Source organism: Phacochoerus africanus, chromosome 5 (genome assembly GCF_016906955.1).
Source record: "Phacochoerus africanus isolate WHEZ1 chromosome 5, ROS_Pafr_v1, whole genome shotgun sequence".
NCBI classification, from domain to species: Eukaryota; Metazoa; Chordata; class Mammalia; order Artiodactyla; family Suidae; genus Phacochoerus; species Phacochoerus africanus.
Genome location: NC_062548.1, coordinates 45,201,191 through 45,229,080, shown reverse-complemented (window position 1 = coordinate 45,229,080; position 27,890 = coordinate 45,201,191). Strand labels below are relative to the sequence as shown.

General features: G+C 59.6%; 3 protein-coding genes across 24 annotated transcripts in view; all 3 read left to right on the top strand.

The window, feature by feature from the left end:
* CRAMP1 (cramped chromatin regulator homolog 1) overlaps positions 1-10,137 on the top strand; it is a 48,002-nt gene extending 37,865 nt beyond the window's left edge. For all 5 annotated transcript variants that reach the window (XM_047780972.1, XM_047780973.1, XM_047780974.1 and 2 more), the window contains 8 exons: positions 367-448; positions 1,285-1,389; positions 1,582-1,760; positions 2,308-2,370; positions 2,714-2,945; positions 3,546-3,710; positions 4,622-4,767; positions 6,513-10,137. In XM_047780972.1, the coding sequence (XP_047636928.1) occupies positions 367-448; positions 1,285-1,389; positions 1,582-1,760; positions 2,308-2,370; positions 2,714-2,945; positions 3,546-3,710; positions 4,622-4,767; positions 6,513-6,677 (1,137 nt within the window). In that variant the 3' untranslated portion in view covers positions 6,678-10,137. The remainder of the gene's footprint in view (positions 1-366; positions 449-1,284; positions 1,390-1,581; positions 1,761-2,307; positions 2,371-2,713; positions 2,946-3,545; positions 3,711-4,621; positions 4,768-6,512) is intronic.
* Positions 10,138-10,818: 681 nt separating this feature from the next.
* JPT2 (Jupiter microtubule associated homolog 2) lies at positions 10,819-23,177 on the top strand. 3 transcript variants are annotated; one of them, XM_047780969.1, is made up of 5 exons: positions 10,819-10,912; positions 15,720-15,868; positions 18,305-18,447; positions 20,508-20,556; positions 21,366-23,177. In XM_047780969.1, exons 1-5 carry the CDS (start codon positions 10,869-10,871, stop codon positions 21,545-21,547), a joined length of 567 nt encoding a protein of 188 aa, XP_047636925.1. In that variant the 5' UTR covers positions 10,819-10,868; the 3' UTR covers positions 21,548-23,177. The 3 variants fall into 3 exon arrangements, with proteins under 3 accessions (XP_047636925.1, XP_047636926.1, XP_047636927.1); XM_047780970.1 differs by lacking the exon at positions 10,819-10,912 and adding an exon at positions 11,096-11,359; XM_047780971.1 differs by lacking the exon at positions 10,819-10,912 and adding an exon at positions 13,130-13,412.
* A 3,402-nt stretch (positions 23,178-26,579) lies between these two features.
* MAPK8IP3 (mitogen-activated protein kinase 8 interacting protein 3) overlaps positions 26,580-27,890 on the top strand; it is a 43,935-nt gene continuing 42,624 nt past the window's right edge. For 15 of the 16 annotated variants that reach the window (XM_047780956.1, XM_047780949.1, XM_047780946.1 and 12 more), the window contains exon 1: positions 26,580-27,020. In XM_047780956.1, coding sequence (XP_047636912.1) covers positions 26,703-27,020 — 318 coding nt within the window. In that variant the 5' untranslated portion in view covers positions 26,580-26,702. The remainder of the gene's footprint in view (positions 27,021-27,890) is intronic. The other variant, XM_047780958.1, reaches the window with a different exon arrangement.

The following is a 27,890-nucleotide window of genomic DNA, read 5'->3' as shown; positions in this document are numbered from 1 at the left end:
GGGGCGGCTTGTCCTCGGTCAGCAGTCATAAACATTTACAGGCCTCGTGGCGGTCCGGTCACATCCAGCTGGTGTGGTTAACGGTGGATCATTCAGATGTTCCCCGGTCTTCCCGGGAAGGGTGGGTCCCCCAGGCTCTTTTCACAGAGGACCCTGTGTCCAGGGGCCCAGAGTCGGCGGAAACGAGCCGTTCTCAGACTGTCCTCATCCCTCCACAACCAGAATACCACCACCACCCCCCTACCCCCGCTGACACTCAGCCCCTTGCTGTCGCGAATGGTCCTCTGCCGCCCAGCGCAAGTCTCCCTGGTGGCTGCTGGCGCTGGCCTGGTTCACGGCCTGATCCTGGGCCCTTTCCCCCCACAGAGAACGCTGCTTCCTCGGCCCTCCGAAAACCAGTCCCACAACGTCTGTTCCTTCTCCATTCTGTCGAACTCTTCCGTAACCGGTGAGCCCCGGGGCTCCTCAGGGTGGCTTTTCGTTCCCTGCCCGCCACGCCCCGTCTCCAGGAACGGTAGGCGTTTGTTACCTCGGCTCTGGAGCAACGCTGCAAGCCTTCCCGCATCCGTTCTGTCAGCACGCGGGGCCCGGGGAGCGGCGCAGGCACCTGGACCCTGACTGGTCCGCAGACAGCCCCCAAGCCAGGGGCGCTCAGATGGCCCTGGGGGAGCACTGCCCACCCGGTCCCCCGCCTGGGAGGCCTCGTCGTGCTTCGCGGGGTGGAGGTGTTCCTAGGTGTTCCTAACCCTAACCTGTGCGGGCTGACTCCGCACAGGTCTGTGAGCGCAGAGGGCCTGGCCTTGAAGGGCGTCTGACGCAGGGAGACCCCCAGACTGGCCCGTGTTCCGGATCTCATCACGGCAGCACGCACGCAGCTCTCACCTGCTTCCCACGCCTGCTTCCCGGGGCAGAAGTCCTGCGGGAGAGAGCGGGTTGCAGAGGCAGGGCTTGGTCCTGGGTCTGCTGCTCTCAGAGGGGCCTCTGGCTCGGCTCCGGTGGGAGACCCCCTTGATGGCTGTTTCCATGGTGACAGCGTGACCACAGGCTCGAGCGGCCCCAGGAAGCACAGTGGGCCCCTGTCTCGGGGGACAGCTGGCTCTGCCCTGGGGCCCCTTTGGCCTCTGACCTCTCCGAGGAGCAAGTGTCGGGACGGTCAGGGGCTCCTGGCTTGGCTCAGCTTCCGTGATCCGGGCTGTGGCCGTGACGGAAGCGTGTGCAGCCACGGTCACGCGACCAGAGGGCATGGGCTGTAAGGTTGGCATGCTGCTGTTCTCGTCCCCACAGGCAGAGGCTCGTTCCGGCCCATCCAGTCCTCCCTGACCAAAGCAGCTCTGTCTCGGCCCATCGTGCCCAAGGCCCTCCCGCCCCAGGCCGCAGGCCACCTGGCCAGTAAGTCTCCGCGGCCGCGCTGGCGGGGCCCGCAGGATGTCTCGTTTTCCTTTTCGGCGAGCCCTGGCGTCTCCTCTCCCTTCAGAGGGAGCCCCAGCCGTTCTCGTGTGGGAGTGAGGCAGGAGCCGGGGCTGTCTCCTCCTGGGTCGGGCCTGGGGGTCGGTAGGGCAGAGACGCCCGTTCTCTCTCCAGGTGCCATTGACTTAGCGGCCCAGAGCGCCGGCATCATTCCCGGGAGCCCCCTCCCTGTCCTGGACGCCGAGGGCCTGTCCGGCATCTCCCCACTGTCCCCCGATGAGGTGACCGCCGCTGTCGCCGGGCAGGAGTCCACCGGCCCCCAGCAGAACGGAGACCCACTCCCCGCTGTAAGGGTGAGTGGGTTGGCAAGGGCTTCTCGGCGTCACCCGCGGCCTCGGGAGGGTCGGGCGTCCTCCCGCCTTTGTTTGGCAGCCGAGGCCCCGGGCTGAGGTCAGGCTGGACTCCAGCGCTGCCTGAGAGATGCGCTTGGGGAGTGACAGGGTGAGCCGGAGAGGGTGGGCCCTGCGGGCTGTGTGACACCGGAGAGTCCACGACCCAGACAGACAGACGGACGTGGGGTCTGAGAGCCTGCCCACGGGTCCCCGCTGCCGCTGCCGCGTGACCGTGGCCGCATCAGGCTGTGTGCTCCCCGAGGCAGCGGCTTCTCCAGTCCCCATGTGCTGCCCCGAGGCAGGCGGCCCCGTGCTGGCACCTGCACGGACTCTAATCGACAGTGTCGGTTTGGGGGCTGGGGCCCACATTCGGAGGGCAGCGGGGCCTTTGCAAAATGTCTGCCTGGGGCTGCAGGGCGGGGCGGCCCTTGGCAAGCAGGTGCCTGCTGGCCCTTGGCGGTGCCTGGCAGCGTGCAGCCTGCTCACCAGCATCCCGTCTGTTCTTTAGGGCACAGGCGACCCGTTCATCAGCGTCCCCTCGAGGCAGGAGCCAGTGGCGGACAGTTTCCAGGTACAGCGCGCAGTTGGTTGCCGGGCCAGGGGTCCAGGCTTCCTCCCATCTCGTGCCCCCTCCCCTCTGCCCAGCTGGCTGGTTGACCCGGTTCTGGAAGGACTCTTTTCTGGGTCGGGGACAAGGAGGTCATCAGCTGGGTGCCCCTTGGTGCTCGCCTTCTGTCCTGCAGGTGTGGGGACAGATCCAGGTCACCTCAGCCTGGCCTCCCGACCCTGCCGACCCCTGGGTTTCGGTGGAAGGACGAGGGCCTGTCGGTCTCTGTTGGCCGCGCTCTACAGGGCCAAGCTTGGTCTCTGGTGGCCCCGGCTGTCGCGTTTGAGCGGTTCCCTCTGTCCCCCAGAACCCGCCCGTCCTCTCCTTGCCTGAGCTGTCCAAGGCTCCTCTTCACAACGGGCTCTCCGCTCCGCTGCCCCCGGCAGAGGCCCCCAGCACCCGGCTCTCCCCGCCCAACGTCTCCGCCCTGCTGGACATCTCCCTGCCCGGCCCGCCCGAGGACGTGCTCTCGCAGGGGGAGCCGGCCACGCAGATCAGCGACTCCATCATCGAGATCGCCATCAGCTCCGGCCAGTACGGTGAGGCCCTGCCTCCTGGCCCGCTTCCAGCCCGCCGCCCTTCGGCCCTCCTGGGCCTGGAGCGTCTGCACCTGCAGGGCAGCACCAGCGGACGAGGCCCAGACAGGACCCGAGCCTGTGGTGGTCTGGTGGGACTGCTGGCCGCGGGGACAGAGCGGGCCCTCCAGCCCTCTGCAGCCGGGCGGTCCTGCTGGGTGGCTTTCTCCTTTCTGAAGCTGGGTAGACTCCTGTGGGGTTGCCAGCTCTTGGGGACAGTGCAGCGGTGGCAGTGGCATGGTTGGTGTGGGCTGGTCAGTCCTGAGTTTGCAGCCGGGCAGCACGAGGCTGTGGGCAGGTCACCAGCTCACGTGAGCCTTCTCTGCTCAGTTGGGAAGAGCCGGCCCCTCTCGGGCCGTCTTAAGTAATGCATGACGGATTTAGGTGATGCCCTTGGCACAGGGCCTGCTTCCATCTGCCGTGGCATGTACCCCTGCCGCTGTGGCCCCGCAGGATCCACTTTGGCAGCACGGACCGTGCCACCTGTGGCCTTCGTGACGGCACCGTGGGGAAGTGGGGCCTTCACCCCATGTGGCGTCTCTGATCTGGGCCTTGGGTTGGCAGGTGAAGGAGGCCCTCTCTCTCCAGCAAAGCTGAATGGCAGTGACAGCTCCAAGAGTCTGCCCTCCCCGTCTGGCAGCCCCCAGCCGGACTGGATCGCCTCCCCCACCCACGACCCCCAGTGGTGCCCCAGCGATCCCACAGACTCGTCACTAAGCAGCCTGTTTGGTGAGACTTAGGGTGGGGGCCAGGGTCCGAGCGGAGCTGGGGTCTGGCATCTCCACGGTTCCCGCAGCGCCCCCTCTGGGCTGGTCCTAGGCTATTATGGTTGGTTTTTCTGCATCACCTGCACGTGGGAAAGTATTCAGACCCCGTGTGAGGGCCACGGCGCCTTGGCACTCGTGCACACTGCTGTCACCAGGGCCATACAGGTCCCCTGTGCCGGGCAGCCTGCCTCTCCCTGCAGGGCCTCCCAGGGCCGAGCTGAGGCCACCTACCTCTTGGGCGCTCTTTTCGTATCCCTCTGTTTTGTCCTGGATGTTGTACTGTCCTGCGGTACGTGGACCGCAGATGGCCGTGCTCACAGGCCATGTGTCCTCACGGCACTAGGTGCCGTGTGATGGGAAGGGGGTCGGGGAACGATGCACCCGCCTCAGTTCCCTCCTCGGAGGGGTTCCCGTGGCCCTTCTGGGGGTGGTGCACTGGGGGTTATAGATGGCAGCCCCAGAGCAGGGCGCGCGGTGTGCACGGTGAACTGGGTCGGCACCATGTGGGGCCCCGGCCTGGGTGGCGGGTGTGTCCTGTTCAGAGCGTCCCGTAGAGCAGTGCAGACGCTGCAAAGGGAGGCTCACGCCATGAGAAGCAGGAAACAGCCCTGCATGGAGGAGGGAGTGGGGACCGGACAGTGGAATGGTGGGGGGGCCAAGGAGAGCGAGAGGACGGGTGTGGCTGCAGGGCACTGCCCACACCTCCCTGGGGTGGGGTGGGGTGGGGTGGGGCAGGGTCGGCCAGGGCCCGTCTCTCAGTCCAGAGCACCGTGCACACATGGGCAGCCAGCTGCCGGGAGGCCTGGGCCCCTGGGGCCCCTTGCTGGTCCAGCTGGCACCGGCTCAGGCCCTCTTCCTCCGTCCTGTCTGCAGCCAGCTTCATCTCCCCAGAGAAGAGCAGGAAGGTGCTGCCAGCCCCTGCGGGGACCCCGAGCAGTACCTCCCTGCTGGGCCCCAGCCTGCTGGATGGGAACTCGAGGGACTCCTTTGTATCCCGGTCCCTGGCCGATGTGGCCGAGGTGAGTGCACGGGAAGACCCCCTTGGGGCTGCGTCCGACTCCCAGGGGAAGCTCTGCCCACGCCAGGCCACCTCTTCATCCGGTGACTGCAGGGAGTCCTGGTGGGGGTGGCGGGGCTGCTCTGCCTGAAGCCGGTTGTGTGACCTCGGCTGGTGACGCTGCTGCTCACTGCTCGGTTTCCTGATCTGTGAGGTTGCTGGCACCTTCCGCAAGGGTTGTGAAGGCGCCGTCACCGCCGCCTAACGGAGGGGACCTTGAGCAGCGCAGGGTTGCGGCCTGGGGCTTCTGCAGAAGGGCAACGACAGCAAGGACCCACAGCACGATGGCAGTGTCCCTCTCGTCTTTTGGCATCCCTCTTTTCTTGGTCCAGGTTGCCCCTCTCCTGTCTCCCCGGCCCGCCATTCCACTGGGTTTGGGGGGTGTCCGTGGGCGAGTAAGGCCACATGGCTGAGCGCCTGCTGAAGGAATGAAGATGAGGTGTGTGCATCTGACGCGCCCAGCGCCAGGTGGCAGGAGCTGAGAGGCACAGGCAGAGGGTGTGCCGAGGGCAGAGTCTGCCCCAGCTGGGCCGTCTTCCTGATGCAGCTCCAGCCGTCAGGGCCTTTGGGCCCTTGGGCGTCTCATAGTCCACGCTCGGGGGAACCTGCATCAGACCAGGCTACCCCACCTGCTTCCCAGGACTGCTTAGCTTCTCAGCACCTTCACACGGATCTCAAGACCGGAGAGATTTTCAAAACAAATTTCCATTTTTTTGAAATTTTTTATAGTAAGTTTAGGATTCAGTTCATGCCATGCTCCGCTCAGAATTTTCTGCAGGCGGAGTTCCCATCATGGCGCAGTGGAAACAAATCCGACTAGGAACCACGAGGTTGTGGGTTTGATCCCTGGCCTTGCTCAGTGGGTTAAGGATCCCGCATTGCCGTGAGCTGTGGTGTGGGTTGCAGATGCGGCTGGGATGCCGAGTTGCTGTGGCTGTGGTTGTGGCCGGCAGCTGCAGCTCCAATTCAACCCTTAGCCTGGGAACCTCCATATGCCTCTGGAGCGGCCCTAAAATGCAAAAAAAAAAAAGAATTTTCTGTCCTTTGTTCGTCACACGAGTCAGTTCCTTAGCGAACGTTCACTGAGGGCCTTTGGGTGCCAGGCGCTGTCCCAGGCTCCACGTGGACAAATTAAGCCCATTGTCACCGGCTCAGTCCTAACCCTGAGGCCCCGCTGGGCACGCCCCTCTCCTCCTGCCTCTGCCCTGCTCGCCGGCTGGTCTGCCGTCTCTCTTGCCTTGGACCAGCCGACCGGCTCCCACCTTGGGGCCTGTGCGCTTGTCGTTTCTTCTCACGGGAACCATCTTCCCCTCTGGCCTTGCTGTGACTCATGCTCCGCTTCCGCCACCCAAGGCCCTCCTCTGATCCGCACGCCCGTGGCGGACTCCCCTGCTCCCCTTCCGCCTCCTCGGGCCACCGCACGGTCTGCTCGCCCTGTGCCATCTGCTCCTCTACCCACCAGTCTTGCCGCGTCTCAGGGGGTGGCACTCGCCCTCTGATCCCGACAGCTTGCAGCGGCCGCGCCACGCACTTGTCCCCAGCGAGGGTTCTCCATGACGGACGTGATTCTGAAGTTCGCCCCAGCGCGGGGCCGCCGCGACATGGCTGCCGGGGGCGCTGAGGCCTGCTGTAGACAGACGTTCACTGAGGCCCAGCCGTGGTGGCCAGCGCCTGCTGATGTGGCCCCCCGTGTCCTCTGTCCCGCAGGTGGTGGATTCCCAGCTGGTCTGCATGATGAATGAGAACAGCATTGATTACATATCCCGGTTCAACGATCTGGCCCAAGAGCTGTCCATCGCCGAGCCCGGCCGGCGAGAGGCCCTCTTCGATGGCGGTGGAGGCGGCCCCCCCGTTGGTGACCTGTCCCAGTGACTGCGCCTCGAGGCGGGGGCCTCCGGAGGCGGCAGAGGAGGGCTTGCGGGGCTGGGAGGTGCAGCCCTCTTCGGGCGAGGGGAAGCACAAAGCCAGCCGGGACTCCCAGGAGACTGTCCAAACAGAGGCACCTCCTCAGCCCAGAGGCCGTCGCATGCAGGCCTGTGTCCCCGCAGGCCGAGGGCCGTGGTGGCCAGGAAGGGAAGAGCTCTCCGTGCGGCCAGCAGCAGCCGTGGCCACGGCGTCGAAGCAGCTCCCTGCGGGCCTGCGCCTCACTTGCTGGGTCGGACATCCCGGGGGGTTTCTTTCCGAGAGAAAGGGGCGCGTGTGCCTGGCTCTGGTCGCCCCAACCTTGGGGGCTAGAACCACCCGCTGTCCGCAGGGAGGCTCCAGGCCACTGCAGCTTTCTTCCCGCCAAGCCTGCGCTTCGCCTTGGCCGACCTCTCTGCAGGGTGGCGACGGGCAGGACGGCTGGGCTCTGCCTGGTGGTGTCTGCACCCGGAGACAGCAGACGCGTCAGAGGACACTCCGACCCCAGTGTGGCAGCAGGGTCCTGGGGCAGCGTAGCTGGTGCCATCTCCCCAGAAATGCTGGCCCCTTGCCTTGTCTCGTGCTTCCCGCATTGGGAGCCTCCATTCCGGCCGCCTTAACGGGAAGGGGGAAGACTCACATCTCATGCAGCTTCCATGGACTTGGGAGAAAACCCTGCTGTGCTGGTCAGAAAGTGTTTTTCTTGTGCGTTAAGAACTGGCAGGCGTTGAAGGGCGGAGCAGAGTCCCGGTGCAGTGGTTTCTCCCCGCGTCCGGGCGCGCAGGCTTGGCGCAGGTTCCCCCCTCTTTGAGGAGAAACGTCAGCAGTCACGGCTGCCGATGGGTGACAGCAGGGCCTTGAAATGCTGCCCTGTCACTGCCTGGCGTCTCAGACAGAAGCCTCGGCAGGGAAGGCTCTCTCTGGCTTTCGCTGGCATCTGCGCAGGGTGGGCCCCAGGGTGTGGCTGACCCCTCGCACCCGCCCCGTGGTCTCCTGTTTCCCTTCTTCCTGCTCAGGGCGCCCAGGCAGGGTCAGACCTCCGGCGGCACTCAGAGCCAGTGCACTGAGACCACGTCCCTCCGGTGGGCTCCTTGGGGACCAGCGTCCAGTCTGGCCCCGGAGTGGAGCTAACAGGGCCCCTGCCTTCTTGGCCTTGGCGTCCAGCCATGTCCCCTGTGGCTGGGCGCCAGTGCTGAGGCTGGGCCCGTGCCACCACCGCTGCCTCATCCTCTGCCTGCTGGCCAGAGTCAGTGTGGCTCCTTGAATCCCCCTGAGCCGACCCCTGTGTGTGTGCCTCACCTCTCCCCTCCCCAGCTCGCCGTGCGGTGGCAGCCCGCAGGGCCAGCCGCCTCTCCCCTGGCCTCTCCCCGACCACCTTGCAGAGGTGAGCCAGCATGGTAGCCGGGGGAAGGGCGCCGCCGCTCCAGGCTGCAGGCGGCCCTTCATGCCAAGCACGAGGCACAGGGCAGTACTTCCTCCCAGAAGGTACAGAGACACCAGCCTCAGAGTGCCACAGGGCTGAGGGAAAGGAGCTGTTAGCGCTGTGTTACGAGAGAGGGACAGCAGTCTCTGAGGCCAGGGTATCTTGAAACCAGCTCATGTCTTGTGATCAGTGCAGCAGCTTCCTGAAGTTAGCACCTTCTTGAGCCAGACAAGATCCGTTAGGTCTGTCTCTGGGCATCTGACTTGGTTCAGTCCACAGTAGGTCTGGCTGAGCCGAGGCCCCTGCGTGCTTTCTCGTCCTTCCGCTGTCTGGGACCAGAGATGCCAGGTAACACTGCCGCATCCGTGCCGGGGCAGTGCCCAGTGGCAGCCTGCACCGCGCCAGGCACAATAGAGGCCTGAGCTGCTTTTCCATCAGGGACAGCCCGAGGCAGTCTGGTGGGAGGGTCGGCACCTCTCCCCTGGTGGCGTCTAGCAGGAGGAAAAGTCTGGAGGCTTGGATCAGCCTTTGTTAGCCTTGATCCAGCAGTGCCCCTGGCTTGGGCCTCTGACACAGACTCCCTCTGGGAGCAGCTGACTAGCCAGCATCATCCGTGAGAGGACATGGCTGTGCAGGAGAGGGGCCTGTTCCCCCGTGTGTAGAGCTGCCTGGGTTACAGAGAACTCGCTGCTCCAGCAGCCAGGCAGGAATAGGCATTCGCTTGCCATGTGAAGGGAAACGATGTCAGCTGTAGCATTAAAATGATGGATCCATCTTCTCCCAGCCCGAATGACTATCAGTGTGATGAAAACGAGCGCCTGGTAAAGGCTGGAATTCCTCACAGGGCCCGAGCAGCGAAGCCTCCCCTTTCCTGCGCCTTCCCAGGGACAGTCAGGAGCGTCTCCTGTGCGGCCGTGGCTTCCCTTGCACGTGAGCCTGTGGTTAAGACCGGGTCCGTGGCTCAGAGAAGTCTTCCCCGTGTCACTCCAGTGTTGAGAATCGGTCTGCTGATTGTCTTTTCTGAAGACTGAAACTCTCCATCTCCCACCTCCAGGGAGCTGGTTTTTTGGCCTTGGTTCTTCATGGCGACATCATGTCCCGTGATGCGCCTTCCGTTGCTCACAAGGGAGATGCAGGTTGAATCCCTGATTCCACGTAAGGCTCGCGATGGCATTTTTCTCATCTCTCTGTATCTTCCCCGGGGGAGAGGACTTGCTCAGGGAGAGGGGATGATTGGAAACATGTCACTGGTTGCTCCACTGCTCTCGCACACCTCCAGGCTTGTAGCAGCAGCCCTGTTCTCTGTCACTCTGTCTCACAGCCTCGTCACTGGTGTGTCCTTTCAGTTGAATGGCCTCTTTAACTGGATCACACCATTGAATCACATGTGTGCAAAGAAAAGCCATGGAGTAAGAGACGCTTGAAACACGTGGAGGAGGAAAACAGGTGGCTTTTTCTTCTTTCTTGACATTGAGTTCTACCATGCATTTAGGGGAAATACGGCACTTTGTCTTAAGAAAAAAGAAGGAATGAAACCTACAGCAAACCTTTCCTGACTGTCAGCTCTCCTAATCCCACAGCAGCCTTTAAGTCATGTGAGGTGAGTTAGGTCTTGGAAGCACTACAGCAACCTGTGCCCCTTATTCTGTAACAGGATACCCGGCTCCAGAGCTATGCCTCTGGGCAGCAGAACTTACTGCGGTTTCTTTTAATAATCGTTAAGCCATATCACCTAAGGTTTTCGGCTTGAGATGTGAATTTGTTTTATAGATTATAAATATACATATACAGTGTATGTATAAAGCAGAATGCCTGTCCCTCCTGATTATTTTTTGTACCATATTGTAAATTATATTATTTATTCTTTACCAATTTTGGGAATAAAAGGTGTTTGGTTATTTAATATAATAAACAAAAGCTGTTAAACTTCTTATGTTTAAATTTCCAGTTCAACTTGTAAATCTGTTTTTATTATTGTGCATAAATACATACTAATACTTGATCTAATCATGACCGTTTCTGCTTTTTCCTTTCTAAGTGTGCGCTTGAGAAAACGGCCGGAGCGGCTCTCATTTGGTGCCATCTCAGAGGCACTGACGGCCGCCCACAGTGTAGTTTAGCAGCAAAGCGCTCCTGAATGTGTATTTTACCTTTACTTTTTTTTTTTTTTTTTTGAGCCAAACATCAGTCAGCTGGCACTCTTTATTTATCCCTTGCCTCCCACTTTTAAGGACGTGTTCCCGACAACTTGCGGGACAGGAACTGCGGCCCTGTTTACTTTGGCCACGTATCCATGTGCCATTGACTGTCTTGGGCCCTGTTGGGCGCCGCTGCCCTCCGGGAAGCGCTTCCCGGGGCTCCCCTGCTACGCCAACCCGGGAGCGGACAGGGGCGGCAAGCGGGAGGCCGCGCCGGGAAGAAGGCGCACCGACCAGGTGCAGGGATGGTGCCCGACCCCGCCGACCTCAGGAGGCGGGGATGGACCGTCCCTTGTTGGCCTGTTGCCCAATGGCGGGGCCCGGCGCTGTGAGCGGCATCTGCTTTCACCAATCGGCTGCAATCGCGTTGCGAGCTTCTCCTCGCCTCAGTCTCGTGAGGCGGGGCCCGGTGCTGTGATAGGCTGCCGCGTTGTGATCGGCGTCGGCGGCGCCCAATGGGGGGGCGGGCGGGCTTCAGGCCGCGCGGGGCCGGACGGGAAGGACGGCGCGGCGGGCGGGAGGCGCCGAGTGGCGGGCGACATGTTCCGGGCGCCGGAGACCGAGGGTGGCCGGGCTGGCTCCAGGTGCGGCGCGGGCGCGGCCACCGCTAAGGCCACGGCCGCGTGGTGTGGGGGTGGGCGCGGGCGCCGTGGGGGCGGCCGCGGTGAGCTCACGGAGCCCGGGGCTCCGCTGCCAGGTCGGGGAGGTGGGCGCGCCCGCGGGACCGGGAGGCCAGAGGTGCGCCTCCCTGCCCGTCGGATCCCAGCACGTGTCTCTTCAATGGCCAGCGCGCCGGCGACCCTGGCGGAGCGTCTGCTGCGGATGGGCGGACGTGGCTGCGCTGCGGGAGCCCGTGCGACCCTGCGGCCGACACGCTTTCGCTAGGTGCTCGTGTGGGCCCGCCTCGGGGCAAGGTCCGGTCCTGGGACCCCTCAGCAGTTCCGCAGCCCGGGGTTCGAGCCCTCCCCTCCCGCAGTCCCGCGACTCGGGGGGACCAGGCGCTGCTCCCCAGTGTCCTGAGAAGGAAACAGGTAGGACAACAAGTGATAGCAGAGGTGCAACGGGGTTGAAACACTCGGGAACATACAGCAGCACCCTTTTTAGAAATTACAGTTGGATTACAGTGTTGGTCAGCACACCTTCTCCGCTTTTAACTAGTCAATCGTTGGGTGTTGGGAGCCGCACAGAGCTGGCGAGGAGGGGTCCCGCGGCTTGAGGAGCCAGCGGGAATGGAGCTGGTTCAGGTGCCCAAGAGTCATCTTCATTGTGAGCCTCTTCTGGGGCTCAGCCCCCCGATAAAAGTAGAAGAGGGCGGAGGTAAATACGGGCGGAGGTAAATACTACAGGGAATAAGAGGGTTGTTTCAACTGCTGAAACCCCTGTAAACTTGAGGGAGTTGGGTCAGTTCTCACAGTCCTAACCCAGCGGTCATCAATCCACGTAACAGTGGTTATTAATCACGGATGCCCTCACCTACGCTGACCTGGGCCAGACGTTTATCCCGGAGCCTTCAGGATGAATGAGTTCCTGGTGCCTGCAAACCGCTGTCCTGTACCCGCCCCCACCAGCTGGGCAAGGGCTGTTTCCAGCACTTTCTCAGCTGTGTCCCTCAAAGTTCCTCTTTGTTTACACAGCCTGGTACCGGCTGCCCAGCACACACTGGTCCGGTTAGGGAATGGGCCCCGTGAGTAATGCTGGTGGAGGTTGCACAAGATAGTTGCCGAGCTGGAGCTCTGCAGTAACACCCACACTTCTTTGCGGCATTAGTTTTGGAGAGGAAAAGGAGAAGATTCTTGGAGTGTGTTGGAGAAGGAAAACCCATCTTAAGTGGAAGCTTCTGCCTGGGATCCGAAGGGAGCTTTGTGTTTTGACGGCCATCTTAAAGGACTCGATGGACAGGCCTTGTGAAATTCGCAGTTCCCTTAGCTGTGAAAGGAACCGGTGCTGCTGCAGGATTACTAGGCCAGGTTTTCCTCTTAAAGCTCTGATTTGGTTTTCTCGGGGAAGGATTAATTAGCTGGTGTTAAAGGATGTTGCACTATAAAAGCATTTAGCTTTGGCCATCGGTGATCTAAGGTCCTTCTTTTAAACTGTAAAGTGCATGTTTGTAAAGAATTTGATCCACGTTTCTTTTGCTGCTTCTCTCCAAACCTGACTGTTCCCCCAGAGCTTTTCTGGAAAAGGGGGGTAAGCCGTTAGGGGGCGGGTCGTGAGCGTGCCCCCCACCTCCGGGAGCGTCGATGTTGCATTCTCAGCCAGTGTCATCGTCCCCTTGAGTCGTGTCTGGCTTTTCTTGTCCCCTGCCCCTTAGCTTCTCTTGTGGATGCACATTGTTGGATTGTACTGAAGAGGTGCTGCAGAAGGAGACGGTGGTTGAGAGGCACCCACGTCGTGAGGTCATCCCATCCCCCTCTTGTAATTAGGGAGCCTAGTGAAGGCCACCCTGTGCCCCTGTTGCAGCTTGTCTTTAGTGAAAAGTCTATTTGGCTTTTAGTCCGATGAGACCCTCTTGGAGCAGCCTGTGGATTTGCTTGACCACTGCAGGGCTGTGCCTCTCGGCCCACCCCACGGCCCCTCCCAGGAAGCCTGGCCCCTGGGTGCCAAGATCTCTGCTGGAGCCTTCTTGGGTGTCCCTTTTCTTCCTTTCTGTCCAAAGTGAAGTAAAACAAAGCTCAGAGAAGTACACAGAGTCATCATTTATTTCCACCACCCAAAATTAACGTTTGAGCATTTGAAATTCCTGTCGCCCGCTGCCTCCTGTACCCAGACTGTGCTCTTTCCTTGCAGAGACCACAGACTCCACTTGAACCTTAGAGGTCTTTGGAGTTTCCGTGAGCCTCGGTGCCTCTGCGGCGTCACGCACAGGGAGCACCGAAACTGCCTCCCGCAGCTTTGGCTTCCCCGGCAGGCATGGAGCGTCTCCAGGCCAAGGACGCATCTACCTTCCCGCCCTCGGGTCCGGGGCAGGCCTGCCAGGGTGGGTGTCCAGGGGCCTTCGAGTTGGAGGTGCAGTAAAGGGAGAGGCCCAGGAGAGTCTCGGACCCCGGCATGTGTGAGGAGCGTCCTGAAGAGCTTGGGGTCAAGGTGCGCCTGCCCCCGAGTCTGAGAGAAAAGCCTTGTTTCAAGCAAGTCAGAAGCAAAGGAAGGTTCGGTCCTGCCAGCCCGAGACTTGGCATTGACTCCATTCAGCTCTGTGGCTGGCACTCCCCACCCCTTCTTGCAGAGAGGGGGCCACGCGGACCCAGGCCTGCTGGCCCTGCACGGAGTCAGGCCGAGAACCAGCGGCGTGGGGCCGGGGCTGTGCCATTGCTCGCATGTCGGGGAGGCGGGCAGCATCCAGGGTCCCCGGCGCGGGGCCGGCTGTGAGGCCTCACTGGTGCCCTTCTCGGGGAAGCGAAGGTTTCTTCCCGAAACCACCCGACGTGAGGGCTCAGCTCTCGCGAGGACGGAGCGCGTCTCACGAGGACGGAGCTCTTCACGCGGCTGTTGTTTGTGTGAAGGTGCTGTGGTCAGCGCCCGCGCGGCTTCCCCGTGCCCAGCTCTGCGGTATGGTCTCTCAGTGTCTGGGGTCACAGACGGGCCTCTTGCCTCAGACTGGTGAGAGAGCAGGGCCACGCAGCCTTCAAACCTGCTCTGAAATACGTTAAAGTATCTAGGAGGTCCTGTGGTGGCTCAGTGGGTTAAGAACCTGACTCGTGTCCGTGAAGGTGCAGGGTCGATCCTTAAGGTGCTTAAGGCCCTGGTGTGGCAGGAGACCGAGGCGCAGGTGCAGCTCTGTGGGCCGTGGCCGCGGCCGCGGTGGAGGCTGGCAGCCACAGCTCCGATTCGACCCCTAGCCTGGGAAGCCACATGTGCCGCAGGTGCGGCCCTGATGAAAAAATACCTGGTGTTTTGAGAAAAGGCACGTGAATGCACTGTGTCGCCGCCCTGCTGAGGTGGACGGGTGCTCGGGGGGTGTCGGGGCAGAACAGTGCAGAGGGGCTCAGGGTCCGTTCTTCCCCTCCTGAAGCGCCTGCTTGGAGACCTCCAGGGCAGGCGTGGCAGATGCCCACGTGTGGCGGCTTCTCTGGGTTGGGCGGCCGAGCGGGCGTTCCCCTGCGCTCTATGGGCGATTCTCTCCCCCTCGTGGAACCCCGCACGTCTGGGGCTGACACCAGGGCACCCACGTTGATCTAAACGGACAGTGGTCTAGCCAGCGGGTTCTGCTCCTTCTCATGTTTACAGTTTTGTTGGGCGTACCCGGCCTCAGGCCTGGTGTGAATTCCCAGCACTCACGTGGGTTAGTGGGGGTGACACTTTCTGTTGGAACGTTGGATTCGGTCCCTGGCACATAGGTCTCAGGGCAGCTGGGGCGGGGGAGAATCAGGAGAAATTATGTTTAATAGATGTTATTCAACTTAGTAAATGCAAGACCATGAGATCAGCGTCAAAGATACGATTCAAGAGGTATTTTGCCTTTTCTTCTTTGTGCTGGAATCTTCGCGATCTGGGGCGTGGCCTACAGTTCCACACCTCAGGGCCCAGAACCCCCCATCCAGGTGCTCAACGGCCTCCATGGCCAGCGGCTGCCCTTCCGAAGACCCAGCTCTCTGGGTCAGGCTTGGTCTGTGCGTAAGCGGCACGCTGCCTCTTTGTTTTTGGAGCATTTTAAGAGAGGTGTTGGGGTGTTCTGGGCTCTGCACCCAGACTGCCTGGGCTTGAGTCCTGGCTCTGCTACTTGTTGTGTGGCCCCCGTGTGATGTCTCTTGATCTCAGTCATCAGCGCCCTAGAGGGTCGCGGTGTGAGGTCCCGGGGCAGGAGCAGGCGTGTGTAAACACATAGCCCGTGTGAGCGTCCACACGCAACGTGCCGAATAAAATGAGTTAAATGCTGCTGAACTGGCTCAGTTTGCCTATTTTAGGCAAACAAATTTTACTAACGATGGGTCACAGGAATAATTTGAGATATGCACATCTCTGAAGGGTTGGGGTTTTTTTTTTTTTCCTTTTCTTTTTTTTCTTTTTAGAGCCATACCTGTGGCCTATGGAAGTTGCCAGCCTAGGGGTGGAGTAGAGCTGTGGCTACCAGCCCACGCTGCAGCAACAGCGGCGTGGGATCTGAGCTGCATCTGCAGCCTGCGCCAAAGCTCGTGGCAACGCCAGATTCTGCACCCACTGAGCGAGGCCAGGGATTGAACCTGCATGCTGGTGCATACTAGTCAGGTTCTTAACCCACTGAGCCACAGTAGGAACTCCCCCTGGGGTAACTGAGGTACGCGAGGAAAACGTTTCTGGAGACAGGGCAGTGTGGGTGTGGGGCTTCTCCCCAGGCCTCTGCCCTGGCCGGCTGTGCCGGAGCCCCTGGACATGGCACCCAGGTTGCTGTCAGTCACTCGCTTTCTCTGCTTGCAGGGCCATGAAGCCCCCGGGAGGAGACTCAAGCAGTCTGTTTGGAAGTCCAGAAGAAGCTGTCCCTTCAAGCAGGCCCAATAGGATGGCATCTAACATTTTTGGACCAACCGAAGAGCCTCAGAATGTACCTAAAAGGACCAATCCCCCTGGTATGTATGGGCCTCTCCGAGCAACCGATCCTTCCGTCTCTGCCTGTTCTTGTTGATGCTGCTCTTTTGATAAAATCTCTCTCTTTATCTTGATCCTTTCGCAGGTTTTCCTCTGCAGGTTATCCCCACTCTCTGAGCTCTAGAAGGAGGGACTTTATCCCGACTTGTCCTTGGTGTCCTGACGGTGGCTCCCTCCTCGTCTGGCACCTGGTGCTGGCGGTGTTCAGACACTGGGGACACAGAGGCAGATGGGGTTTTGCTTCCCACCAGGGAGGCTCCTATGTTGTCCCCCAGACTCTGGAGATTCTTGAAATTGCATGTAAATTGCGCCCTTCACATTCTTTTAATCAGATTATCGGTAGATTGGGATTCTCACGAGCACAGCTCCGTCTGGCAGGCGTCTGCACAGCCCCCATACGTACCCACCTTCCCCTGTCTGCGTCCACGGGGTCGGGGGATGCGAGGTTGCTTCCATCCTTAAGATGTGAGAGTCAGGACTTTAAACACAAGCAGGGAGACCAAGCAGAATGAGAGGTGGGAAGCCCGGCCCCCCAATTCTGGGGACAGATCGTTTTCTTGACAAACGTAGAGCAACGACTGGAAGGAGAGGCCTCAAAAGCGAGTGTTTAGTTTGGCGAGGGGAGTGGCGGCGGTGCCGACTTGGGATTGGGTTACAGGAGAGGAGCAGGTGCTTTTCACCACGAAGCAGCTCGTCCATCCAGCCTGCGCACGCGGGACCCCAGCCCTACGGCCTTCGTGCCAGCAACGCCCGTGCCGGACAGACTCGAGTCCAGGGCGCTGGGAGGTGGATGCGCGGTGGCCTTGGCCCTGGCCCGGTGCTCTGCATGTCTGTGGCGGCACTCCTCTGCCCGTCCCTCTCACTCCCGTGTCCCCAGCCTCCCTTGGGCCCCTCTGGACCGAGTGAGAAGCCCCAAGTTGTGCACTGCCACAAGCTGTAGCAGCGGTCACGGGACACAGAGGAGAGGCCTCTGCCTCTCGTGGGCCTGTCCTGCCTTTCTGTCCTGCTGCGGTCGGCCTGATGGTCATTGAGCATTTAACAAATGCTGGAATCCCCGCCCTGCCTCCTGGCATCACCCAGGAGCTCCGTCTAACTGACGGATCCGTTAAAATGTAGTAACACTGCAAGGGAAAGGTCGGGTGCGACGGAGACCGAGAGGGACGCCCCTGCCCGCCCTCGCGGGAAGCTAACCCGGCTGGTTGGGGGCGGTCTCCTGTCTGCTCTGGTGTTTAGCCCGGCTCTGAGAGCCATGGGCGATGCTCGTGGGTGGTCGCGTGTTTGCCCGGCAGTGTGCTGAGTGGGGGGGCTCTGCGTGCTGAGCCCACAGCTCGGTGGTGGCACAAATAGCCTTGGGGTGCGGCTCTTCCTGACTCGGGCGCCCGTGCTCCCAGCTGGCCTCCGGTACTGGTTGGGGTGGATTTCCTGAAATAGACTCGCCGGGTCCATCACAGACACTTGGGCTCAGCCTGCGCGTATTCTCTGTGATGTCAGCAGGGCTTGCTCCCCACGTCGGCTGCCAGCGTCTTGTCTTTTTGTGATTTTGATTCTTTAAAAAGGATATTTTTTTTTTGTCTTTTTGTTGTTGTTATTGTTGTTGCTATTTCTTGGGCCGCTCCCGTGGCATATGGAGGTTCCCAGGCTAGGGGTTGAATTGGAGCTGTAGCCACCGGCCTACGCCAGAGCCACAGCAACGCGGGATCCGAGCCGCGTCTGCAACCTACACCACAGCTCACGGCAATGCCGGGTCGTTCACCCACTGAGCAAGGGCAGGGACCGAACCCGCAACCTCATGGTTCCTAGTCGGATTCGTTAACCACTGCGCCACGACGGGAACTCCTAAAAAGGATATTTCAGTTTGTATTTCTTCACTGAATTCAGCGTCTTTTCCACCTTCAAAGCTGAATTCATCTTTTTTTTTTTTTTTTTTTTTTTTTGCTTTCAGGGCCGCATCTGAGACATACGGCGATTCCCAGGCTAGGGGTTGAATAGGAGCTGCAGCTGCAGGCCTCTGCCACAGTCACAGCCATGCCAGGTCTCTGACTGGGGAGAGAACCCATGTCCTCATCAAGACTAGTCGGATTAATTTCCACCCTGCCACAAAGGGAACTCTCCTCCCCTGAATTCATCTTTTAGGTAAAATGCTGACTAATAGACATGCAGTGTGGTTATTTTTTATAAAGTTCAAAAACAGAGCTGTGCTGTTTAGGGTCAGTTGTATACATGGTAAAACTGTAACAGAACTAGTAAGTCTGTAGTTTCCAGAAAATGTGAGCACGTGACGGAAGGGACACGCAGGTGCCTCACCCAGGCTGCTAGGCTCGGCCAGGCGCCAGCGTGTCCCCCAAGAGCGGCTGCATCTGAGTGGGGGGCGGGCCGGGTGGCCTTGGCCTTGCTCACCATCCTGACTGTTTCTGCAGGGGGCAAAGGAAGTGGTATCTTTGACGAATCAATGCCTGTGCAGACTCGACAGCGTCTGAACCCCCCTGGTGGGAAGACCAGTGACATCTTTGGGTCCCCGGTCACTGCTGCATCACCCCTGGCACACCCGAACAAGCCCAAGGTACGCACCGCCCTCGGCCAGCAGACGCAACAGTCGGGCCGGCACCGAGCCACGTGCTCTCCCAGAGGCTCCGAGGCAGGTACTGTGCGTTCTTAGCAAGAGGCCAGATGGGTGACGTTCTTCCTGGCTGCAGTCGTCAGCCACGGGCCCTCGCAGCTCCCTGAGTCATCGGAGACTCGCGTGCCAGGCAGCGATGACTGGAGCCCGAGGCGAAGCCCGCAGGGCCTGATCCAGCAGCTGGGCTGCTGGGCTGCTGAGGGCATTTGAACACTGAGCTCGGAACAGGGCGGTCCCCTCACAAACATTTCCCTGTTTCAGTGGCCCTCAGGCTGTGAGCACAGTAACTGCATCGGATTAAAATTCACCAATTGTGTAGAAGTTAAGCGTTCCTGATGATACTTGAAAAAATCTAATCCGTCACCTTTGGCAAACGCCAGAGACTCTCTGCAAGTGTTCACAGGATCAGCCGCTCAGGCAGGGTTTCCTGAGTGAAGGGTTCCTGGGATAACAGGTGTTGGGTGAAGAGTTCCTTTTACACAAGCGTTCCAGCCCGTAAGTGAAGAGGAATAGAGATTTCAGATATCACTGCCTTGCAAACTTGTCGTGATGGCAGATCTAGGCGGGGGTCATCAGTGGCTGCTGACACCACACAGGCAGAGACAGTCCAGAGCCCACGGGCCTCGTGGTGAAGCCTGTCCTGCACCGCCTGGGAATTCCCAGCAAACACCCTGCCCGAATCCGACCCGCCCTCGTGTCAGCTGACCCCACAGCAATTCGGTCACGGGGAGAGTAGAGGAAGCCATCTTGCTGTCAGTGCAGGGAGACTCCAATTATCTCAAAAACAGGGACAAGGAGTTCCCTGATGGCTCAGCCGGTTAAGGACCCAGTGTTGTCACTGCTATAGCTCTGGTCATGGCTGTAGTGCGGCTTCCATTCCTGGCTAGGGAGCTTCTGCATGTTGCAGGTGGGGCCAAAAAAATAACATGTAGGGACACATCTTCATAATCTTGGATTTGGCAGGGCTTTCTTAAATTTGACACCAGAAACAGGCAACAAACAAGATTTAAATAAATTGAACTTCATTAAAACTAAAAACTTGTGCATCAAAAGATACTATCAGGAGTTCCCGCTGTGGCTCAGTGGTAATGAACCCAACTAGTATCCACGAAGATGCAGGTTCCATCCCTGGCCCTACTCAGTGGGTTAAGGATCTGGTGTTGCTGTGAGCTGTAGGTCACAGACGCAGCTCGGATCCCACATTGCTATGGCTGTGGCGTAGGCCGGCAGTGTGATGGGACCCCCAGCCTGGGAACTTCCACGTGCTACAGGTGTGGCCATAAAAAGCAAAAAACTAAAAAATAAAGAACGGAAAACAAGTGGTGCAGATGTGGAGAAATCGGACCCCTGCCCACTAAAGCGCTGCACCCTCTGTGGGAAACAGCTTAGCCCTTTCTCAAGCATCTGAACCCGGGCTTTGCCGTGTGATCCAGCAGTTTCCCTGTTAGGTCTCCACCTGGACGCTGTGAAGACAAGAGCTCAGATGCTCGGGCACCAGAAGGTGGCAACAAGCCAGGTGTCCATCAGCAGATGAGGGGATGAGCAGGACGGGCTGGCCCTGGGGCAGCACGGATGAGCCAGGAGGACGTGTGCGGGACTGACATGCGACTGTGTGTTAGACAGTTAAGGGGTTACCAGTCTTCGCAGTTGTGAGAGGTCTTCTCAGAACATTCGAAAGAGCCACATTCTGAAATATCCATGGATAAAGGAAACACCTGGGATTCACTGTGAACCAGCCCCACTGGGAGTGGGGGACGCTGGGGGAGCTGTGCAGCCGAGGCCGCAAGGGAGGTGAACTGTCACCACCCTGGCTGCAGAGCAGGTCACCAGGGGGCTGGCTCACGGGGCTGTTCTTTCTTTTTCGTTTACGGTTAAAATTGCCCAAATAAAAGCACTTTGCAAAGTTCAGCAGATACCCAGGTCCTCCCTGCCTTTCCCATCGTCCCCCGATGGAGCTGGGAGGTGTCCGAGCCGCGCACTGACCCGGCTTTGCCTTCTTGCAGGACCATGTGCTCCTGCGTGAGGGGGAGGAGCCCGTCCCGGACCTCAAAGGTGAGCTGCTTTTCCCTCCCTTCCCCGGTGCTCCTGCCATCCCCTGCCCCATGCCCGCCCCGTGCCCGTCCCCAGCCAGCTGCCCAAAACCAGCAACGTTGCCGTTATCCTAATAGGCTTTCTTGTTCGAAGGCCAGGGAAATGGGCTCAGTTATTTTTTAATTTTATTTATTTTTTGTCTTTTCAGGGCCACACCTGCGGCACATGGAGGTTCCCAGGCTAGGGGTTGAATCGGAGCGGTAGCCACCAGCCTCCACCACAACTCACGGCAACGCCGGATCCTTAACCCACTGAGCGAAGCCAGGGATTGAACCCGCAACCTCATGGATCCTAGTCAGATCCGTTTCCACTGAGCCACAAAGGGAACTCCAGGGCTCAGTTATTTCTGGTGCCAACTTTCCAGCCGGTTTTTCTGCACCTCCTGTCATTGCTGGTCAGCCGAGGCCTCAGGCCAAGGTGTCCTCTGCTAGAAGCGGAACTTGTGTAGTAAAGGGCAGGGGTCCAGAACCTTCGATGAGCTCGTGACCTCAGGCAGTGGAGCAGCACTAGCTGAAGAGGCGGCCTTGCGGGGAGCGGGGCCTCAGGGCTGGGTGCACCCGTGCCCCACTGCCCTGAGCTGACGGTGGGCCCTCCTTGTGCCCCCTTGCCGGGCCTCCCTGTCGGTGCCCCTTGCCCACACTCACCTGGAGGTGGAAGACTGGAGTGGGGGGCCTGGGGGCGTCTTCCAGGGGTCCCTTCAGCAGGTTTAGGGTCCCATCCCAGGGCAGGCGGGACCTCTGACAGGAGGCCGTGCTGTCTTTGTCCCCCAGCCGCAGCGAGCACCTCGCCCAGACAGGAGCCCAGCGAGCAAGGCGGCCCAAGGGAGGCGGCCTTCGCCCAGGAGCCTGCGCCCCCGCTGGACAGCCACGAGCCCAGGCTGGGCCCGCGGCCGCGCTCTCACAACAAAGTCCTGAACCCACCCGGGGGCAAGTCCAGCATCTCCTTCTACTGAGGCGCCGCTGCATCCCTCACCGCCAGACAAGCCCGGGAGATAGGAGTTTAGATAGAGTTTCTTTCAGCCCAGAGGAGCGGGGTGGGGAGCGGGTCTGGGGGGGGGCCCGCGGCCTGGCCCCACAGCTGTCCTGAGGCCTTGGCCTTCCAGGCGCCCGGAGACGCGGTGCCCGTGGGAGAGGCCCCTCTGGTGGCCCAGGGAGCGGGGTCTTCTTGTCTTTGGTGTGTGGGCTCATTGGGCGTCCAGGTGTCGCTGACAGAGTAGCAGTTAGAGCCTCTGGGGGGGAAAGGAAACCCCGGTGGATTTCTGCGGGACGGAGGGGCCAACACGGACCCCCTCGCGCGGGGGTCTCTGTGGAGACCCTCGGATCCCCGGGTTGCGACCTCCGGGCCCATGGCCTCCACTCCCAGGACCTCAGTTTCTCTCTTGAGTTCCACACATGTTCCTGAAATACCCTGATTGCTTTTCCTCTGTGGCCGTGAGCAGAACACCGGAGCGCCGTTCTCGGTCTTAGGCTTGATGGAAAGATTCCGTAGCCGGGTCTTCCGAGGGGCCCCTCGTTGCCACATCAAACCCTGGCCACATCTTACCTGGGAGTTGCTACCTGTCATCCATCAGAGACGGGTTTTGGACTCTTTCCAGGCGGTTTTGCCTGTGAATTGTCCCCTTCTTTCGCATCGGCCTTGGGCCTAGGCCCTTGCTCCCCACCAGTGCTGCGGACGCTCCCCCACCAGCACCACTGCTTGTCTGCAAGGCCGCTCAGCTCAGCAGACCTTTAAGCCACTGACATATGTCCAGGTAACGGGGTTATCCTTGCTCTGTCTTCTTTATAGTCCTGTTGACAGTAGGAAAGAGAGATCCTCAAGAACCTTGGGTTCTTGGGTTTGAATTCGACCCTTGAGAACCTTGGGTTCTTCGGGCTGAATTCCTGGCTCACGTCCACAGAGCTCTTCTGAAGCAGCAGCTTTATGTAAGTGACTATGGACGCCGGTCTGTGTGCAACATCTTTCTAGACACAAGCCCACCACTCAAACGTCCAGCACAGGGGAAAGGAGGCATCTTAGGCGCCCACGATACGGCTTTGCAGAACCTCTGGCCGTACAGTTTCTGATGAGGCCTGGAGACCTTAGGCCCGGAAGTTCGGTAGTTGGGCAGCAAGGTGGTCACGAGCCCCTCTCGCGACACTTGCCCGCGGAGATAACCTTTGATCTGTCAGGTGACACTTCTCCCCCCTGCGCCTCTCATGGGCTGCGGCATCAAGTCCTCTGCTTCCCTCCTGAGGGGCCAGCAGGCAACCGGGAGGGTCTGGGTGGTGGGGCTCTTGGTGCCTACAGAGCTAACAGGTGCCAGAACAATCCTCATTATCAAGATTCGGTTCCACTCCCAGTGGCCTGGACACTCAAGTGCCTGCAGGAGCCACCTGCCGTGCTCCACTTCTTCCACCAGCACCCCAGGGGTCTACACGGCACTCCGCCAACCAAAGACAGACTCACTTCCAGTTGACCTGCTGACTTAGGAGCCAAGAAGCACTCTGTGACTCAAATACCTCCTGTCTCCATTCTTTAAATGCTTATTTGTAAAGAAGTCTGGAATTCAGAACGGTTTCTCCCCATTAAAAAAATATCATGAATGGTGGTTAGCTTTTAAGCTCAAATGTACTAATTTAACTGACGAGATGTTCCAGCGGTGGAAGTGGACAGGCGTTTAGAGCTCTGGCTTACTTTCAGTAGAGAGGAAGGTGATATGTGGATTCCAGGTTGGGTCTCCAAGGAGACCCTGACAGGTGCTGCCCCTTCGGGCTTGGCCTCCCTGGTCGCCACATGGGGGAAGAGCTCTCTAGGTCTGTCCACTGGCAGGGACGTCTGGGGCCCCGGTGGGGATGGAGGGCCCAGGGAGGACACCGCAGCAGAGCCTCTGGGCAGCACTGACCTCGTCGCCTTGCTTTTATCCACATGGTCCCGCCTCCTCTCCCTCCCTGGGGCCGTGGAGGCACTGCCTGCCTTTGGAAGACTCATTCATCCTGTTCTCACCCCCAAGCTGCATGGAGACACGACTGTCTGTATTTATTAAGCCTTAAAACTTATGTGCATCTGGTGCCAACTTTTTTGCAGAGCTGTATCAAAACAAACGTGTGCTCATGTCGCAGTGTCACCGAGGCGCGTTCTGTTGTTTTTACGAGGCAGGGGTGCTGCAGCTATTGCATTAAACTCAGCGTCACGCACTCCATCTTTGCCTGGTGGTCGCGCGTGCGCGCGCCTGCTCCCCCCTATCCCGTGTGCGAAGGGCCTGGCCTCTGCTTCCCTTAGAGCGTTTCACTGGTTGAAGGGGTTTGCCCTTTTTTTTTTTTTTCCCCCCCATTTAGCCAAAAGATACCCAAGTTAATCTCAAAGTTTCTGGATGTAAAGGTTTTTCATTTGAAAACCAAAGACTTAGCTTGGAAGAGAATGAGAGAGGGTGTGGCCGTGATCTTGTCAGTTTCTCTTCGGGGAAGGTGGGGATACTTCTCTTAGTGCCACTCTTTCCTGAAGACCTGGCCTCTGAGGGACAGGCCTTACAGTGTGTGAAGTGCTGCACTGTTAGAATTTGCCTGGGGATTCAGGGCCGCCGGCTAGAGAGACCCCTCGAGGAGGCTTCGTGCCATCCTGCCCGCTGCATCGGGGCAGCTACCAGGAGGGTGCTTCTCAAGTGACCTCACACTGTCTTCACTTTCATCTGCAGCGTTCTGAGCGTAGAGTGTGTTCTGAGAATTGGGCTGGGCACTAGCACAGTTGTGTTCTCTATGGCCAGGCAGTGGCAGAGTCTGAGAGGACCGAGGTGGCTCCCCTATGTGAAGAGAACAACACCTGAGGCTCCCCCTTCGGGTCCTGTGCTTTGTCCAGCAATACGCTGGCTCCTTTGGTTTGGGGTCGCGGGCCACACCCAGGGCGTGTGGAAGTTCCCAGGCCAGGACTGAACCTGTGTCACAGCTGCAGCAATGCCAGATCCTTAACCCACTGTGCCACAGCTGGGATGCCGGAATTTAAAAATAAATAAGTAAAACTAAAGTCTATAATATTTACTGCGTGTTTTTTTTTTTTTTTTGCCTGTTCATAGTCGCACCTGTGGTATATGGATGTTTCTGGGCTAGGCGGGGTCAGGTCAGAGCTGCAGCTGTAGCCTATACCACAGCTTGCGACACCACCAGCTCCTTAACCCACTGAAGGGGGCCAGGGATTGAATCTGCATCCTCAGAGATGTCAGGTCCTTAAAACTGAGCCCCAGCGAGAACTCCTGCACTCTCACTATTTGCTAAAGACGGTACCAAGCCCCTCTCGGTCTCCACAACATTCCTCATAGGTTGGTAGTGATTTTAGGCTGTGTCAGAACCCAAGCAGTCTGAATGCGCGTCTGAAATCCCAGACCGTTTTCTGGTGGGGGGGTGTGAGCATCACAGAGCAGAGACGGTTGCCAAGGGGAGAACTGCGGAAGTGTGAGGGCGTCACCTGCAGGGACGTTCACTGGTTCCAGCAGTCGGGTCAGGACCTGGCTGGTCCGGATGAGCTCCCTTTGAAGCACCGCGCCAGGCGGAAGGCAGCGCTAGGCTGTCACCAGTGGGCTCTCGATCAGGATTCATGCCACCTGTGTGGCTGCCAAGGCTGAAAGTGTCAGTCTTAGGTTCATGGTGTCCTCAGACCTCACTGAAAGGAAATGCAAATCAGGTTGCTAAAAGTGGGAGAAATAAGGGCCTATGGGAACTGTCAGAGTACAGGCATTTTTGTCGTGGCGCAGCGCTAATGAATCCCACTAGGATCCACAAGGATGCAGGTTCAAACCCTGGCCTTGCTCAGTGGGTTAAGGATCCAGCGTTGCTGTGAGCAGTGGTGTAGGTTATAGATGTGGCTTGGATCTGGTGTGGCTGTAGCTGTGGTGTAGGGTGGTAGCTGTACCTCCGATTGGACCCCTGGCCTGGGAACCTCCGTATGCCGCGGGTGCTGCCCTAATCACAAACCAACAAAAAATCTGGTAGAGTCTAAGGAAAATCAAATAGGACAAGTGGAAGTTAACATGTAACCACAGAAGAGTTCCTGCCAGGGCATCACAGGATTGGTGGAGTCAGGAGTGCTGGGTTAAGGATTCGGTGTCGCCATAGCTGTGGCTTAGGTCTCGACTGCCTCTTGGATCTGATACCTGGCCCAGGAACTCCACATGCCATGGGGCAGCCAAAAATGAAGAAAAAAAAAAAGTGAAATGGTAGATGGAGTCCCGTGGTGGCACAGCAGGTTGAGGATTGTGCATGGTCACTGCTGTGGCTCTTGGGTCACTGCTGTGGTGCAGGTTTTATCCCTGACCTGGCGACTTCCACATGCTGAGGGTGTGTGGTCAAACGTAAATATATATCTATCGAAATGAACTCAGTGTGTGGGTTAGATGACGCATTGCTGAAATGAAACTGAAATCTGCAGAAGTTACACAAAATCAAGACACCGAAGTGGAGTAAATGAGCGTTTGTTGCTGGATCTTAGGATGAGACTGGAACCCCAAGGGGGACAAGTGAAGGGCAGAGGGCTCTGAACACCTACCGTGTAGGCGTGCGTACTGCGGTGACGCTGCAGAGGCAAGTCAGAGGACAGCCAGGTCAGCATCCTGGACACCTCAGGAGGGAGGGGACAGGCGCCCAAAGATAATGGCCCTTCCCTCGGGGCGGGGGGGAGGGGGCACGCGGATGCTCGCCCAAGTCCAGGCCGTACGGAAGCATTTGTGCACACTGCGCGGACGCGCGGCCCCTGGTGAAAATCTACGCCGCCAGCGTCGCGGGAGCTGACCGACAGCGGCTCTGACAAGCCTGCCGGAAGCGCTCCCTGCCCAGCTTCCGGCCGGAGACGGGCTTCCTCCTACGTCAGGGCACCTGCGACCCCTAGCGGCGCGGCGCCGCGGGGCGCCGGCGGGACGGGCGGGCACCGCCCTCGCTGTCTGGAGGGCGGGACTTCCGGGCGGCGGGACTTCCGGCTGCTGAGTGACGGGCGCAGCATCAGCATCGGCGGCGGCAGCGGCTGAGCCCTGAGGCAACAGCGGCTGCGGCGGAAGCGACGGGCTGCGGCCTGCGGACTCACGGGCAGCCGGGGCGGGCGAACGCGCCGGCGGACAGCGGGCCGCGCTGGCGGCGGCGGTGGCCGCGATGATGGAGATCCAGATGGACGAGGGCGGCGGCGTGGTCGTGTACCAGGACGACTACTGCTCCGGCTCGGTGATGTCGGAGCGGGTGTCGGGCCTGGCGGGCTCCATCTACCGCGAGTTCGAGCGCCTCATCCACTGCTACGACGAGGAGGTGGTCAAAGAGCTCATGCCGCTCGTGGTCAACGTGCTCGAGAACCTGGACTCGGTGCTCAGCGAGAACCAGGAGCACGAGGTGGAGCTGGAGCTACTGCGCGAGGACAACGAGCAGCTGCTCACCCAGTACGAGCGGGAGAAGGCTCTGCGCAAGCAGGCCGAGGAGGTGCGTGGGCCGGGCCGCGCCGCGCCGGGGACCCTCGCCCCGCCCTCAGCCCCCGCCCTGGCGGGGTCCTACTCCCGCCCCGCCCACCCAGCCAAGCCCCCCCGGGGCACCCCCCCGCCGGGCCCAGGGGCTGAGCCCTGGCTCCCCCTTCCTCTCGGCCCGCTGCTCCAGCCAGGAGCCCTGAGCCCTGAACCACCTGGCGTCGCGGGGGAGAGCTTGCAGTGCAAAGGGTCTCAGGGCCCAGTGTCCCATCCTGACCCACCTCTCATCCCAAACGCCAGGTCTTTTTGCTTTTGTGTGTGTGTTTCGCAAACGTTTCTTAGACCCCAGGTTGCTGCCGTTTTAAAGCCTCCGAGAAAAAGGAGGTTTCTGATCTTACGGTTCTGCAGCCAGAGGCTGTCCGTTGTCAGATCTGTGCCTTGTCTCTAGGCCGGTGTTTTGAAGGTCTGTGACCCGGGCGAGTTTAAGGATGGGTATGAACACAGAACCAAAGCCTCGCTGGCACCGGGTGAAAGACCTCAGGTTTACGGAGGTGGTTTCTTTCCCCTGCGTTGCCCTCCCTTGGGGAGGTTGTTAGCTTCTGTGAAAAGGCTGAGAAATTGCACTGTGGCTTCCGAGGGGTTAAAAGGAGAATTTGGAAAGAGTGTATTCTGTCCTAGATATCCTATCTTCCTAAACTGGACGTCATGTCTTTGTGAGCCACTTAGAAGAACCACACGCATTGTAAGGAACCCCACTTACCTTCATTCATTCACCGTCATTTCGCGCTCTGTGCCAGACCTAGGCGGGTCCGGGGATGTGGGCTCTCGTCCCTGCTTTTTGCCTCTGTGACCTTGTCCACGGCGCCTCTCTGCCCGGGATTTTGCGTTT

What these genes read in the sequence shown, in the direction of transcription:
- JPT2 (XM_047780969.1), top strand. Translation starts at nt 10,869, where the DNA reads ATGTTCCGGGCGCCGGAGACCGAGGGTGGCCGGGCTGGCTCCAG. An exon ending in GGTGGCCGGGCTGGCTCCAG is followed by an intron (nt 10,913 to 15,719) that starts GTGCGGCGCGGG and finishes CTCTGCTTGCAG; the next exon opens with GGCCATGAAGCCCCCGGGAG. An exon ending in TAAAAGGACCAATCCCCCTG is followed by an intron (nt 15,869 to 18,304) that starts GTATGTATGGGC and finishes CTGTTTCTGCAG; the next exon opens with GGGGCAAAGGAAGTGGTATC.